General features: G+C 39.7%; 1 protein-coding gene across 1 annotated transcript; it reads left to right on the forward strand.

Moving 5' to 3' along the window:
- Positions 1–12570: 12570 nt before the first annotated feature.
- Positions 12571–16638, forward strand: LOC139744961 (uncharacterized). The gene is made up of 3 exons (XM_071655370.1): positions 12571–13390; positions 15254–15351; positions 16462–16638. Exons 1-3 carry the CDS (start codon positions 12571–12573, stop codon positions 16636–16638), a joined length of 1095 nt encoding a protein of 364 aa, XP_071511471.1.
- Positions 16639–17647: the final 1009 nt, after the last annotated feature.

A 17647-nucleotide genomic window follows, 5' to 3' on the forward strand; every position in this document is an offset into this window, starting at 1 on the left:
ACACTTAGCAATTTAATGCCTGGTGAAAAATGTGAGTTTTGAGTCATGTGTTGAGTTAATATGAAATGACATAATGTAATGTAATGTAATGTAATAGGATATAAAAACAATACAATTCATATAGTACACATAATAAAATGACAGAGAAACTTTAGAGAGAGAGAGAGAGAGAGAAAGAAATCTTTGCAGATATACAATATCCCATATGTCTCACTTTTTTAACCTTTAAAAAATCTTTTGGGCGTGCATTAGTATGATGAGCTTTTATATCTCCAGGGATATTAAAAGTCTTTCTATCTTCTGTTATGTCTATCTGTCTGTCTGTCTCTCTCTCTCTCTCTGTCTCTTTTCTCTTCTGCTTTGTTGTTTGAAGTATCTCTTATCAACGATCAAGATGCGTGGCTGTGAAGTTTCTTAGATTGAAATTTTGATACAGCGTATTAGTAATCGGAAGCTTTTAGCGGAGCGATCCGGGTGGTTGCGGTTCTTGAGTATTGCCATAATTCCTATTCATCTATGGGCCTAGGGAGACAATATTTCGACAGCTGTAATAAATACGTCTAGCAAACATTGCGCGTATGATACATCCCGCTAGGTTCCCCTCCAACCATGGGTGACGCGACTAAATTGTTTGTTGCCATAGCGACGGGATGAAATAGAGTGTTTTCTTTCAATCGGGGACATTGTTTGTTTAATCCCTTGCCTGGAAGAGATTTTGGCTCAGCCCGATGAATTACGACTTGCCGTCAAGTGGAAGCAACTTGGTATGATAGGAAGAGAGTGAGAGAAGAAGAAAAAAAGAGGAAGAAGATAATGAAGATGCAGAGAGCGATAGATAGAGGAAAAACACAAGACTGAGGTAGAAACAGGGTTATGCTGTTGCCAGGATTGAAATGGAATTGTTTCTCCCCAATAATTGTGTTCGGGGCGGCTTCTCATGCCCATGGTTTATCATACCTCCAGATTTCCATCTTCAAACACACCCTGGAAATAGAACATCACTGCACTGTTTTCGCTTCAGTACTTCACTGTAACCACCAATGAATTGATAGCTACTAACTTTTCTAGATACGTATACATGTATACATGTTAAGTAAATTGTAGTTCATGTGTTGATGAAATGATAATAAAAGATAGAACAGAACTCCAGAAATGGGCATAAATCATAATTATTGTCAATACCAACAGTTTATTTGAAGAACACACAAATTTTCGAACTCTTTGCATTTTGTCAAGTGATTATGAATCAGAATCATAATCACCGGTTTGGTTCAGGGATTTGTCTTGATTTGCTTGTTTTTATATTATTGTCGTCGTTTTGTTTCAGTGTTTTACTTTCAATTCAAATAGGGTCTTCCAGGCAAAACGGGTCCGAGAAATTGTTCGAAACCCAATAGAGTTGAATGATAAAATCACTTTTTGAAATCTGTTGGCCTGGAAGTGGGGACGTTGTGGCATAGTGGACAAGAATCCCGACTCCCGTTCGAAGGACCCGAGTTCGAATCCCGCCCAGTGCTTACGTCCTTGGACAAGATGTTTTTACATAGAAATGTCCTTCTCGACCTTGGTGTATGAATGGGTACTTGGCAATGCTAGTGGCTAGGGTAATAATAATATCAGGGCCCTTTGGTAGAGCAGTGGCATCACCGAAGAGGATACCCTGGGTAAATAATACCTTATGATTATTATCATAGACATTTCACACTGCCCCCTTACTATCTATATCCCCCCTCTCTCTCTCTCTCTCTTCTCCTGCATCATCCAGCACTAACCATCTCGTAGCCTGAGATCGGTGAACCAAGTTTAATTATTGAAGGAATCTCTGAGCTACACCGCTTGGGACGACAGAACCTTCTACAGCTCTGTACCCAAGCTTTGGATGCATGCCCTTCCCTTTGGATCAGGAATTTGGATTCTTTACCATACTTCACGGCTTACCTGAGGACATTACCTCTTCCCAGCTAACACCTTTCTAACAATAGTACCTAATCCTTGTCTCGGGATAATGGAAATCAAATATTCCAGCCATATCATTGACTGAACAGTTGACAGACATTCTAGATCAAACGCCATGGGCACCCTCTACGAAAGGAGGATACTGGCGCTGTACAAGAAGCCATCATTGTGTATCATCATCTTTCTCTCACTCTTATGTGTTTATTTAATTACTTCTAGATCTCTCTCCCTCCTTTCTATCTAGTCGCCATCCCTTTCCAATGAACAATTTTGCTCTCTTGCCTAGATTAGAACCATCGAGTCCCCTAGGACGGTCGAGCTGTTCAAAAGCTAAGAAGCTTATGGTTCCAGCAGGCCGCAGATTATTACGGACATATCCTTCCACACACGCTAGAAACGAGAGAGAGAGAGAGAGAGAGGGAGAGAGAATGAACAAAAATCGCTTCAGTAAAGTTGTGTGTAAGCCGCCTCTCTCTTCAAAGGTTAAGTCTGGAAAATAAATGACAATAGCGCCACAGCTTTCAGTACGAACGTGGTATGTGGGCAAACGAAGAATTTGTTCCTACGAAGCACGCTATACCAAAGACCCTCTGTTTGAGAGGTAAATCGTAAACAATTCGGCAAAGGAAAGCTGATTACTGCACCAGATTAATCCATGATGCCTCATACATCCTGACACGTTACCCTTCTATCTGTCCATCTGATCCTACATTGCTCATTTGGATGCTGACAAACTATCATGTGCATTACTCCTGAAAGAGACGCGGACATGTTAGAAGTATATCTCATGTAATGATAAATCATTCTTTTTTGAATATTATATTAAGAGATTGGACGAATGAGAACACTAAGCTATATATAGTGCTTCGTGTAGTTTGTTACTGTTAGCCACCATGTACATTCTACGCATGAACCACACTGATGTATACATCTGACCCTGACCCTGTTTGCATCTCTACTCCATTGATATTTTACGACAGTGATTGACAACAGATTTTCATAAATTGAAGAATTTCTAGACAGTGCTAAGGCTAAGTATCAGTTAAGTCAGATATTTTGAGGCTGGTTTCCCCCCTCTACTGATGGATTGGACCCTCCCCCACCCAATCAAAAACAATACATAGCAAGGGTCTTCTACTAAAGCTGTAACACCTCATAAAGAGGTATGTCTGTATACGGAGTACATGTCATCAAAGACTTTTTATAATGATGTCCATCAGTGTCCCATAAAGGGACCAAATAAGATACCAATCATTATAGTTTTACACACACACACACACACACACACACACACACACACACACACACACACACACACACACACACATACACACACATACAACACACGCACATATACACACACATGGAGAAATAATGACATAGATTGATAGGTATGATTATATGGACGTCAGCTTCTACACCACGTCGCGGTGCCTGAAGCACTTTCAAGTTTGAGAGAAGGAGGAGGGGACAATGATGTGATCTTGATCGTGATCTTGATGATATACGTTAATCAGCCCTGGTAGAACAACATTCAACTTTGGTTCATAGGTCATGGTGGGAGGACATTACTCAAAGTGTTTTAATAATTTTGACAATACCCATGAACAAGGTACATTGTAGGGGAGAGGAAAGGAACCATAAAAAGGAGGGACATAAAAGCTGGAATCGTCATGACATTTTAAGGTAATGTTTGTCTTTATTACAGAAATGGAAAGAACCCCCCCCCCCCTAAAAAAACCCCACCAACAACAAGAGTAACAATAAACGAACTCAAACACAAACTCGATAAGGTACACTTTACATACCTGTCTTTCATTGCAAAGTCCCAATCAGTTTATCCCTCCTTGTTTGTTTGTTTGCTTGTTTTTCTTCAGGACGGCTGGTGGACAACTTACACGACAGCCTCTTGAGAATCCGCGCAAGGAAAGGTGTTCTCACACGTGATGAGACGTCTAGCAGGTTAAACGCTGTCGATGTCAGCTTCGATACCTGAACCACCGTGTTGTCGACGACGACGAATTGTCAAAACAGTGGTCCTTCATTGAAGCGCACGACCAACTGATGCTGTAAAGATCACTCTGTTATAGCTCCGACACGCGTCAGCCAACGAGGTTCAGACGACACGGTCGTTAGCTTCGAGCTTTTATAACGACATTTCACCGGTCGAGCTTCCAGGAGAACTATGAGCAGCCAGGACTCTTAAGAAGGTGTCGAACCATTCTGTCTTCTAGCTGTGAACAATGGTATTAGATGGACGAGGTCACTACGGGGCAATCAGCGAAGAATAGATGACGCACGAGGCGATTTTGCTGAAATGGAAGGGGAATTAACTTGCTGCGATTTGCGGGGAAAGGCATGCGGTATAAGTGCAAAATTGTTGGCGGCAAAAAAAAAAAAAAAAAAACCACCTACACCATAAAAAGCAAGAGAAGATGCAGAAGAAGGTAGAAGATAGAAGATTGATGGGACGTTTGCGTGTTTTTTCTCAAACTTGTGTGCCCCATATTCTCTTATTTTCCAAAACGTGCACAGGCATTTGGGTTTAAAGTGGAGTTGTGTATACACCATGCCACAAAACTGGAGTGAACAAAACGAGCCAAATAAAATAAACAAAATCGCTGAGGCAAGACACAAGATGGAATGTTCAAGATTCGTTTGGAGTAGTGATGTTAAATGTAGTGCCAACTACGGAACTTCACACAAATCTGCTGTGTGTTGGTTTAATAGTCAATATACTTACAATGATGCATGTCGAGCAATCACGAGGGCATGGGTTCGAATCTCACCCTAGTATATGCCCATGGTTTTTTCATCATCACCATATAATTCAAACATACTGAATGATCGCTGTTTATTTTCGTTGATGAAGGAAAATTTGTTTGTCAGTTGCAATAAAAAGAACTCGCCCCCTGAATCAATAGTTTGAATGACTGTGTTGTCACTTACATGCTTGCATTATTTCCTGTTCCCCATGATTTTTTATTGTGCATTAATTGTGCATTAATGTATTGATGTAGCGGAAAATATAGCACAGTGCACTCCCGTATAACGAACATGGTTATAACGAACGAAATACAAATTCGGGCTGCAAAGTTATCCGCTCTATGTATCTTTATTGTTTATTTGTTCGTTATTAATGAAATTTCGATATAACGAAAGAAAACTGCCGGTCTCAAGGACTTCGTTAGAACGGGAGTCCAGTGTAGTAGATTTATCGTCCACGGATATGATTTTTTATGATTTTTGTGTCTTTTCTAACAAATCAACGATCTTGTGATTAGTTGATGTCATCATCTCGGCTAATATCGCATGTGATTGCTGTCATTATCACCAACAATTGATGAAATCTTGTGAAGCTTTAAATTTCCATTACTCTCTTATCTTATGCCCTATTTCTATACATCATCTTTTACATGGTTCTATTTGTCTGATCTTTACTGTAAATTACATTAAACGCTATTCGCTTGATGTGGAATCGGCCTTTAAGAGATTAAAATGCAACTCGGAACAAGTACGCCCTATATACTACATGTATACTTAAGAGATTTAAAGGTGGATTTATTTCCCTCTAGGTGCCAATAGGCAGTTTTGCCTAAGAACCAAAGTAGGTAACATTACTATTTTACTTATAATAAGCAGGTTAATCTGTTCTCAAAGGATAGTCCGACAAGAATAACATTTTTGGATTAGGCAAAATTTAATCAAATTTGTGCTTTCCGGTGCGTTATGTTTATCCGAATGTTCAGTGCAGCAAGATGTGGGGGGGGGGGGGGAGGGGGAAGTCAAACGCAAGAAAGAAAGAAACGAAAGTGAGTAAAAGACATAGAAAAAGGAGAATATGTTGACAAGAAAAGAGACATAGGATCAAAAAGAAATCCCTGATGGAAAGAATACAGTGTCCCACAGTGCGTTCACACTGTGTTCACGTAGTTGATTATGTGAAAACGCTCGAATTTAATAGTGTGAAGATCATTTCACACTGTGGTGTGTTTTTTCGCAGGGTATTCATACTGTGGTGATGTTCTGTTCCACACTGTGAATTTATAATTTAAAGTTTGAATTGGTGATTCACAATTTGTTCACACCGTTGAAACTCTCGAATTTAACTGTGTTAAGAGATTTCACACTGTGTTTCACCATTATTGTGTCACACTATGTTTCACCATATTATTGTGTTTAACTGTGGGACACTGTGCTCTTGTCAGCAGGGAAGACAGATCATAATCATATCGATAGAATTGACAGAGAAGAGAGAGAGAGAGAGAGAGAGAGAGAGAAAGAGAGAGATTCCGAAGCCCCCTGCAAAGTCATAATCGATATGGAAATGGCTACATTGAGGCAACATGCAGAAACATGTCCATCAATGACATAAAACCATTTTTTAAAAAATCAATAAAGCCACCATTTCCATGCGAAGATGTTCGTGTTTAAAAAAGAGAAGTAAAAATTGTTATAAACAATCTCTTCTTTTTTTGGTAAAACTAGAGAAGCGAGGTCACCTCTTCCCAGCCACCTCCTTTATCAAACTTTCTTTCGAAAGAATCTAATCCCTAACTTGCGGATAATCTGGCTTAGTGTAGTCGCATTTCGCACTGATCAACGGTAGGATTATTTCCTGGTACACTTCTGCTTCCCTCGGCGTGAACGCACGAGGGCGTGATTTTTAAAAGCAGTGACTGCAAAGAGTGCTTTACATGGCACCCAAAACGTAGATTTCTTCATTTCATTTTGTACGTCTACATTAATTATAAAAGCATTGTACTCCAATACCATAATGAATTAACGAGTTATTTCAGTTTTTGTTAAGCCAAGATGTTTTCGATTAAAGTTTAAAATAAGAAAATAATTAGAAAATAACTATGATATTATCTTCAATCATCCATCAATGGACTGGAAGACTCTGGCATTCCTTTCAGCGTAGTGACTCTCATATTCTCATATACGGTCTCAAAGTCAAGTAATGTCCAGTTTAATGTCCCGTCACTGTATACAAGCATGCTAACCTGGAAACATTAAACTGCACATTACTTGAATATGAGACCATTCTGAAGCAAATAATTTTCACACAACAATAGACATATAATGTACTCTTAAATGAATCCCACAAGAATTGGAACAATCATCCCCAAGCATACCCACTAATTCCCACTGATCAGTACTAGCCATCCCCTTTAAATCATTTTTGTGTCAAGTATTAAGTAATTAAGCACTCTCGTAGAATCTTTTGAGTGGTTCCCAATATAATTATAAGCATGCTTTTTAGTGGACCTGTCAGTTCTTTTTTTTTTTTTTTTTGGTGCTCTAAACATAACTGCCTATTTTACAGGTATGTATGCATAATCTTTGTGTAGCTGTCATTTATCTTTCGCATCGCCGAATGTATGTCTATCATTCCTGATTAAATTTATTTGTTCTGTTGAAAAAAAACGAATGAAAATTAATTAAAAGGAATTGAATTGAATATACTCGGATACCACACCAAAATCATTAAAATCTATTTTAGCCGGTTGGCGTACTACGTATAATGATTATTAACGTATTACGGCTAGGATTTTGTGTTTCTTCATATTGTTATTTAAAATCAGTTGATTTCACTTTCGCTTACTTTTGTGTAAAATTGTGTTTTAAAAGAGAATTGTATTATTTTGTAGTACATTTCTATTTGTTTCGTGTGAATACAATTGTAATTATTGTATTGGGTTGTCTTGCTTGTACATTTACATCAAACTTGGACACGCAATTCAGCCTCTGGACTGCTATGTACCTTCCTTTTGATGAAATAAACCAATATCTATCTATCTATTAGAGTATCTATCTATCTATCTATCTATCTATCTATCTATCTATCTATCTATCTGTCTATCTATCTATCTACCTATCTATCTATCTATTGTAACGTCACTTCTTCAAACCAAATGACAACAACAAAACCAAAAGCGAAAACCAAGATAACAACAAAAATACACAAACACATAAACAAACAAACAATCCCGGGCCATCCCCACCCCCCCCCCAAAAAAAAAAAAAAAGGTTGGAAGGTGTAACCAAAGAGGTTCTTCTATAGAACCTCTTTGGGTGTAACCCAGTTGGTGATGATGCGAATCGAGTGTGTCCCTCCCTTGTCGAGGAGGGCAGCCTTTCAGATTACTAGTACATTTCGTATGTCGACACGACAAACTTATGGGCGGAAAGTTTGAGTCAGTGCTGGATGTCCGAGTCCTCTTCCAATTACGTTTGTAGCTGTTGTCCAAACGAGGAAGGTCGGATAACGTATCTATTCTATTCGGCAAGCATGGTACCAACTTCAGATTCAAATAAGTTACGGATCGATTTCAGTCTTCATTAGAGAGCGAAACTCGAGTAAACTTGTTCTTGGACTTTGTGCAGTCCCACGGACTTACTTTTGTGTAAGTAATTTATGGCACTTAGTCTACAGCGGTTATTTAACATGTCATGTATTTTAGAAATGTTTATGTTATTAAGATCTACATAATTAAACAGTCCTAATACCAGGCTCAGGATATCAATCAATCGCAACTATTTTACAATGTAATATGGACTTGCAATCAAAAGTAAAGTTACAATTGGTTGAGATGCTTCAATTGAGGCATTATACACTGTAGCCATTAGGCATTATCTGATGCCGATGGTTTCTGTCATCCAGACACCGCGGTGACTGCATGCTGCACTCATTGAGGGAGCTTCAGTTTCCAACATCGCCATTCATTTTGTCACTGTCAGTGCAGTGCCAGCTGTGCTGTTGGCAACTTCCCATCTCCATGATACTGGTAGCTCTAACACTTACAGCAACACATTAGGTAGTGTAGATTTTGTACTTAGGTAGTCACTAGTAAAGTGAAGACATTAAGTTCAACGGTAGACGTCTACGCATCAACTTCAGACCAGCAGACCGTGTGGGTGTGGTGACATAAATTTAAACCATGATTTGTTGACTGACCATGATTGATTTGAATCAATTTTTTTTTTTAGTCTTTATTGTCAATATTGATATCAGCAAGATGGTTCCCAGAAATTAGTCCATGCCAATGGCTATAGTATCACAGGTATCGCTGATCAGCACACCCCCTGTCCAGTTGCTTGGCACCAGCATAGGGATGTGGGACAGTATAGATATTAAGGAGATTGAAGAAGATGAAATTGTAATATTGTAATTTGTAGGTGTCAGATGTGTGACCTGGATTGACTAGTACAGTCAAAGCTGCCTTAGCGGCCACCTGCCTGTATGCGGCCGCTGAAAAATCCCCCCAAGAGAAAAGCCATTTTATAGACCCTGTATGTATATACTCCACCTGTCTAACGCGGCCAGCAGCCACCAATTTTGCCGCTCGTGATAGACTTTAACCTGTTTATAGTGGCCACAGACCCATAGTATACAGAGCCACAGCTGAGCTGATATTTAAGCACGTCGTTTTTCTGCTTTGCAGCTGTGCCTGTCATTACTCATGGCTAGCGTTCAGTCATGGTCACTGCAACGTTCACCTGTCATTCAGACATAGTAATGCACTTAATATTGAAAATCTTGCTTGAACTAGTGTGCAACAACTCAATCAATACCGGCATTCTTCAGATGCATGAAGAACATGTGTGCACACGTGTACGCACACTACATAATAGTAGGCAATGCACCCAAAATGTCCAATAACCTGTCTATAGCAGCCACCTGTCTATAATGGCCACTCTTTTCATCTCCCTTGGGCGGCCAGTATAGACCGATTCAAGTGACTGTTCATGGAAGTGCGCCCTCTTAAGGCGACGCCATAACTGGGGGCCAACCAGGCCGGGTCGGCAAGCGCCGTGCGTGCTTGGCAAGGGTGCCAACGGCAGCCAGTGCTTTTACCACCTGGCGCCAGCCGGCCAGCTAGCTATCTCTGGCGCTGGTAGCGATCGACGCATCTGGCTTTGAGACAACTAGAGTCTACATTTTAAATATAGAATTAAACAACCTATACCGACTATGAACGAATGGGTAGATGTCATATATGGATGTAGCCAAAACTTGAATTTCAAGGTAAATATCGGCTCGATCCGTGAGTGTTTGTAGACTCCATTTCCCTTGCGATGACTTGGGTACTCGCGTGTACAGAGAGGATTATAAGAGCATTAAGGGCCTTGGGAGAACTGGCAAGGCGCAGGTAGACGTCTAGATAGTAAGCCTGATTTAGACTGTTGAGAGGTTAACTGATATTATACAAATAATGGATCAGAATCTTGAGCTAGATATGGCGCTATCGTTAACTAGTTTTAAGGTTTGCCTTTTCTCGGACCAGAGGGGTAGAGTCTGTCTAACGTTTTTTAGATCTTGTCTAGAATTCTAGGCAACAGTCCAGACTAGATCTAATCCGTCTAGACCTATTGACTTCTAGAATCCTACATTCCTAGATACATCCTATATTATTTTCGGTTGTCACTAGCTTCCGGCAAGTCTAACTAACTTTTAAACCAAACTGAAGGCAAATCTAGGCGTTTCTAAGCCGTATAAACTAAAGAAATTAATTTACTTCGCCTGATGCCAACAACCAAAACTTCTTCTGTTTAAGGTCTAATCATTACTTTTTAACATCGCGCTAACGCCTAAAATTATAATCTACAATTTATGCAAAAGTAATTTTCAAATCAAACTTTCTTGATATGAATTATGATAAGGAACGGATGTTTGCCACCATTCATGGCAGATTAATATTTATATGTATCTCTTCATTAATTCAAATTCAGAGTTCCAGGCCAGAATTGAATATGGTCAATTTGACGCTGAACGCTTAGTGAAGAAGTAAAAAAATTATAAGAATATTTTTTACACAATTTGAAACATTCATTTAGCTGTAGTGTAGGCTTTAAAATGTTTGTCATAATAGAAACTAGTATAGCCAGGAAGTGTTTGGTACCGGTACGTATTGCACCAAGCATTAAAAAAAAAAAAAAAAAAAAAAAAAAATTAGTGAATTCTCAAAATCTTTGATCTGTGCCCTGTTGCATAAAACCCTTACCCCTGGACTTACCGCTCCTATCTAGCGGTAAGTCTTCAAATTAGCGGTAAATTTTATAATCCTTGATGCTGATTGGCTGTGACGCCTAATTTTGACGGTAGTTACCATTGAAATTCAATGGTAAGTTTTATGCAACGGGCCCCAGAACTTGTCTTCTAAAATGAACAACTTTATTTTACGAGTATGCAGTGATAGCCTATTTAAATAGAGATTCTAGTAGGGATAGGCCAAAGTTTGTTCCGAAAATCTGTGCATTTTTTATTCCGCTTTATTTCACTTAAGTGTATATATTCATCATGCGTCAGTAGTGTCTGAATTTCACACACTGACGTGCAGCTTCCCTTTCCGGCTTTATTTGTGCACCCAACAACTGCACAATACATGTATGTTTTTTTTTTTTTTTTTCTGGACCTCCTTTGAAGCTTTCATTCTAGATTGATATGTTTGAATTACTCAATTTGTCCAAAAGAAAGGCAATAAATGACGCTGAATGACTTTTTCCACAGTGAGTAAACAATCACAATTTTAGCGCGGCTGTCCCCGATGCAGCGGCCGCCGGCGGTGCATGCGGCCGCGCCCGGCTAACTATGCGCGATGGGTACGCTAGGCTGCTAGCTGCAAGTGCAACTCGCTGGGTAGCTAGGTCGCTGGAAGCCCCCGTTGGCCCCCAGTTATGGCGGCTGTTATAGCGCCGCCAGCGGCGGTAGGTGAATAGGCCATCGAAATTGAAACGGTCTATAGACAGGTTTGACTGTACTAGAAGTACATGTGTACTACTATTTGATCTTATAGATCTAGACATAGTAGTAGACATCTACTACAATTGTGCTACAACTGAGATCACTCTGGGAGTACAAGTAATGGAGAGATCAACATTTGGGATCTACGATAGCTTATTACTCCAATGGTCAGGGTCACTGATCCTATTATTAGTGCATGTCGTTGAAGTATGATTGAATGGTAGAGTCAAGAAATTTGAATTGTTGACACATTGTTATCTTTCCCAGTTGGCTGTTTATGAAGGGAGTAAAATGTATACATGTGTGTCATTCTTGATCAAAACAGGACATGTCATCAAAATTCTAAAGATAACTTGTAAAGCAGTCATCTTCTTTGCCTGGCAAGACTTCCTTACCCTCTACACGTATGTCCCCACCACTTCCCAAATGTGTGTGAAAGTGTGCATCCGTACATCCAAGCGAACAAGGGTAGGGGAGTGTAGAATGGTATCCATGGTAAAATTACAGTGTAGTTGATGGCCACTGGGGGAGGTGGCTATAAGGAAGTCTTTCCCTTTATTCTTGGGGAGCCATTTCAAATTAGATTTTCACCCTTTATAGAATAAAACTAAACTATGTCTCTCATTATCAGTGGCACAAATTCAAAGGTGTATTTCATAAGGTGTAAAGTTTTTTTTTTTGAAATTAGAGAACTTCCAACTAAATGCTGTACAAACTTCATTATGTTTCTGGCTTTATAATGTTCCAATGGCATTAGAATCTGATCATAGTAATCTTATGCCAATCTCCTCATTTGTCGAAGCCTTCCTTCAAAATTTGCTATTCTTTTACAGGCCAAGTGCCCAGATGCCACACCATAAGACGAAATGATATCGGACAATGCAGATTCTGACCCCCAACCTCGACCCCCGCCCGTGCAGAGGACAAGTTCGCCAAATCTGGATTGCTTTCCTGACCCACTGTTGAGTCTCACCCCAGACAAGCCAAATCAGAAGCTTACAAAATTCGGTAAAGATGAGGGGCAAAAGAGGAGTGGCCTGACTGAGAATTCAGCTCGCACAGGTCAGGGCATGGAGACGAGGACAGCTGGAAAGTCTCTCAGTCAGGAGGAGGCGAAAAATGAATGCCGGTCAGTGATTTCTTCAAATCCTGGCGTGCTCTTCAAGCAGGAAAAGGTGAAGCACAAAGACAATCTTGAGCAAAATCTCCAGCTTCTAAAAGGCCGTGATGCCAAAATCGCTGCCAAGAGAGTCGATGATGCAAGAAAAGTTGAGTGTAAGCAGGACAAAGAAAACAGAAATGCTGGCAAAATTGATAGGCTCACCAGGCAGGTGCTTAATCAGGGAGGCTCAACCGTTGCGAAAGATGCTCCGGCGACTTCAAGCAGGAAGTCTGCGATGGTCATCAAGTCCAGTTCTGGCCCTGGGAGGCGAAGCAACGGAGAAGTTGGGACTTTGAGCAGCCAGAAGCACGTGAGAATTGTGGATCCAAAGTGTCCTCTCTCCACACCGGAGCTTCATTCCACTGCCGTGCTGGGACAGAAGTTGAAGGAGTTGAGGGGGCAGCCGTTCGACGCAGAGGAGGTTGTGCTGAAGACACTGCAGGATTCCGAATCGGCAAGGACTGCCTTAAATGAGAGGGTCGCTGAAACTACTAATGTTGACAAGAAGGATTCAAAATATACAGGTACTGCAAACTATGAGATTGTGATACAAAGAATGCTTCTTATACAATGAACAGAGTTGTTCCTTATTTCATGTGCAACAAGAAAGGGTTCAAATAGCCATGGCAACCACTGTGCAGAGATGTCAGATCACTGTAAAACCAGAAAATTTCATGTGCATTTTAATTGTAAACATAAATTTCGCAAGAGCCAAGATTAGCTCAATTGAAATTTAGCGAAAGTTATTGTTTACACTTAATGCATTGGATGCCAGTGGCAATTGGCAAAGATTTCATGCTGTGAAAAAGGCTGTTGGCTGCAGTTTGTGAAAATTGTATACACTGACTTCAATAAGTAACTTGTGATCAGAATTTAAGCACAAAAAAAAAACCAAAGACAAACTGGAGACAGAAAAAAAAAATGGATCTGCAAAATAGATAAAAACTATTACTGATACTACGTGGTATCTGCTTACTGTAGAACACGATATTATTGCGGCATGAATTTTTTGCGAATTGGAGCCGACGGCTTTCTTTGTGGTGTGAAATTTTCACGAGTTGCCTCTAACATTCAATGTGTATAGTATAGACAAGAACTTTCACGTGCATTTTAATTTTGCAAATCTTGGCTGTCGCGAAATTAAAATGCACGCAAACATTACATTTGACTCTTGTCCTGTGCTGAAAACCAACTGCTATACCGGGTGTCCCCAAAAAAGCGGAACGGTGGATTCTCAATACCTTGCGTTCTAAAAGTGATATATCTTTTGACATCATTAGAAAGAGCATCTTCCGCAGAAGACAATGACACCAAAATCATTGGATTTGGTTCAGGACTTTTTATTCTAAGCCAATTTCTGTAAATGCAGTCATTTTCAAATTTTGCGGGATTTTTGCGACTTATGAGATAATAATTTGGGTGCGACACGCGATCCATATGGTGAATATTGTGTAAGCTCGGGGATCCATGTCAACAAAAGATACAGCTTTCACATTGGGTGCGGGCCAGGAAACACAGTGTGTGTGTGTGTGTGTACGTGTGAAAGCTGTATCTTTTGTTGACATGGATCAACGAGCTTACACAATTCACCGCATGGAAAGAGTGTCATACCCAAATTATTATCTCATATGTCGCAAAAATCCAGCGAAATTTGAAAATGACTGCATTTACAGAAACTGGCGTAGAATAAAAAGTACTGAACCAAATTTAATGTTTTTGGTATCATTGTCTTCTGGTATCATTGTCTTCTGCGGAAGATGTTCTTTCTAATGATGTCAAAAAATATATCACTTTTAGAACGTAAGGTACTGAAAATCCACCGTTCCTCACCCAGTATGTTCATAAACATGGCTCTTGCATACAGGCACGGTGTAAATGTTTGTGTGTGTTGAAAAAAAAAAATCATCTCATGTACAATGTACCTTTTTTCAGGGGGGGGGGGGGCCTTTTGAATAGGAATTATTCAAACCCACTTCAAAGTTACTTACATGTAATTCATGCTGTGCATGATGATATTGATGATAGCGCTGTCATGAACACTGTATGCATATTTCACATTCAGTAGTAGTTAATTTCAGGTGGGCACTATGCAGTAACCGGACGCTCTTTGATGAGCAATATTTCATGTTAATACTAGGAAATCACTCTAACATACGTAGGATATAAATTTTATGTAATCTTTCAAGTCAAAGCTTTCTAGCAAAATGCTTAAAATCTCTCACTGTGACAGTGTATCATCGATTGTGAACTCAGGAAACTGTCACATTGAACTCACTGCATTATGCAAACTTCATTTTCTACAAGTTCAAACATTGTCATACTGGAAGTATATACTAATAAGGCATGCTAAATGTTGTTCTTCTCCTCTGCCTCATTTGAACATTCAGGACTTGTTGGACTCTCTGTGCCAGTTGATGAAACGCTGGAAACGGCCATCATGCAAAAATTGTCCAGGGTGCGCAGACAGCCCACAAAGCCATCTACTGTAAGTAACAGTACTTGAATAGAACATTCCCTATTCTTGGAGACTTTGTTTACTTCATGACACCCTTTCCCCTGCCCCCTCACACACACACACACACACACACACACACACACACCTACACACACACCCACACACACACATGATTTTCTGGTAGCATGTGTTTGAACTGCTTGCTGGAGTAAGATACGGTCCAAGAAATATGATTTTCTTCTTCAGACATATATGGCTGCAGTTAAAAAATGACAGACGTTTTATCCAAGATGTTGCCTTTGTCTGGCTTTACACTAAAAAAGCGGGTCTAGGGTAATTACCCCCTGAGCAATTACCCAGGACACTTCCCCTGGCCCTAATCCTAATCGTAATCCTGAAACTAATCTTAACCTAAGCCTATCCCGGATGTGTAAAAGAGCCACTGATCTGATATCCACAGAACTGCATCACTTGTGCTAGGCTCCATGTTGAGGCATACAGTAAAGTTGCACTCCTCACACTGTCTGTCTCAATGCTGAGCTCTTTCCACACCATTATGTTCACACTTTAATATCTTAGCCTAAAACCAAGATGAACCCTTCACAGAAATATGGATGAATTATATTTGTCATGTAAGGTCATGCTGATGATTAAGACCTTGAGTAGAGATTAGTAAGAACTCTCTTAAATTCTCATTTATAGAATAGTGTGCTCATACATGACACTTCTAGGAGAGGTGTCATAGCAATCTTTAATACTTCAGTTGCATTAAGTTCCATCATTGCTATTATTGTTACTGAAGACAAAGCACTGGTAGATTTCTCATACAAAATTCAACCATGCTAAGCCGTTGAGGACGCGTCCTGAATACTCGGGCAGGTGTCTATGGGAAATGCATATTGTAGCAAAATCAGTCCGTCCTCAGTGGGTTAAGTTTATAGAAGTGTTTGTGTTACTCTGTTATCTTCTGTATATGGTATTGATTTGTTTTTGAATTAACCCCTTTCTCTGGCAGAAATGTGTATTTTCTATGTGAGTACTGTTGCTCTTCACATCTTTCACAATATTCCATGTACAGCAATACATTGTACTACAAGAAAAAACTAACATAATTTTCTGGTTCATATTTGCTTTATGCAGGCATCTGAAGTTCCCCCTCCAGATATACTTGACATGTTCTCCCCTACCATGATAGTGGAAGCGGCGAACTTGGATGTCACGGGTTTAATTCCTGAGAAGGTCAAACCAGAGGCAGTAGATCCAGAAACAACCTTTGAACTGTACAGACATATGCAGTGCTGGGATCTTGAGCACTGACAAGCACGCGAGGAAGTAGTCTTGGATCAGACCCATCTTAGTTGTGCTGTGACCTCAGATATTGGTTTCAGGGCCAATAACAACTGCAGGTGTGATGAAGCTGTAGTCTTTGTCTTCAGACTATTATCTTCTGATCAATGTCACTCTGTGGCTTTAATAGGCAGACAATACTGGTCTGAATGATGTCACCAAGAAGAAGAAAACTGACCCTACTACATGTATGAACAGGTGTCACCTGAGGTTTCAAGAAAGTGTTTCAGACATTATTCAAGAGAGCAGGTAAAAGGTATTATGCAAGTATAGACATTGTATATCATAATGCAGTGACTCTTGGAACAGTTGGAAAGCAAAATGTTTGTAAACAAAGTAAGACTGTAAAAATTGAGAGGCAGAATTGGATGTAGATCAAGTCATACTACATCCATTTTAACTTCCATAAGAAAAAAAAAAGGTATGATATTAATCCTCTCAAGTTGGACTGTACTTCCACCCATAGGTAAGGTTTTAAAAGTTGATGTCGTACAAAAACTCATGTAAATGAATAGTAACTGCCAAATTCAACATTACCATAAAGAAAAAAAAAGAGATAAAAAACAACAACCACAGGTGACGGGATGGGGGAGGAACACGTACCCCGGTTTCTGCTTTCATTGACATATGTACCGTTAATTGAAAACAGACGTCTGCAGAAACAGAGTGGAGATCTTTTTTCTTTATGTACACTTTACCATCATCCACCTTGTTTTCTGCCTTAATTGTATCATTGTTCACCTGTTAATGTCTATGAGGTGTGTGAAACGTTACAGTTAACTGAAAATGTATGAGAATCATGTCATGTCCAAGTTTACTTATTTATGCATGTATTTATTGTTGCTATCATTATTTTATTGTAACCCTTCATCACAAAACCAACAAAGAGTCGCTAAATATGAATATTTAGTAAAGGGCAGTCTGACAGAGCACACTTTAAAGGGACTGCACAGTACTGGTTGAGGTGAGGATTCAGGTT

This window comes from Diadema antillarum, unplaced genomic scaffold (genome assembly GCF_040938485.1).
Source record: "Diadema antillarum isolate AM-2024a unplaced genomic scaffold, OU_Dant_1.0 seq00001222_RagTag, whole genome shotgun sequence".
NCBI classification, from domain to species: Eukaryota; Metazoa; Echinodermata; class Echinoidea; order Diadematoida; family Diadematidae; genus Diadema; species Diadema antillarum.

Bases quoted from the DNA above. Each gene is read 5' to 3' on its own strand.
- LOC139744961 (XM_071655370.1), top strand. From the start codon at position 12,571: ATGATATCGGACAATGCAGATTCTGACCCCCAACCTCGACCCCCGCCC. The intron at 13,391-15,253 runs GTACTGCAAACT...TTGAACATTCAG, and splicing joins GAAGGATTCAAAATATACAG to GACTTGTTGGACTCTCTGTG. The intron at 15,352-16,461 runs GTAAGTAACAGT...TGCTTTATGCAG, and splicing joins AGCCCACAAAGCCATCTACT to GCATCTGAAGTTCCCCCTCC.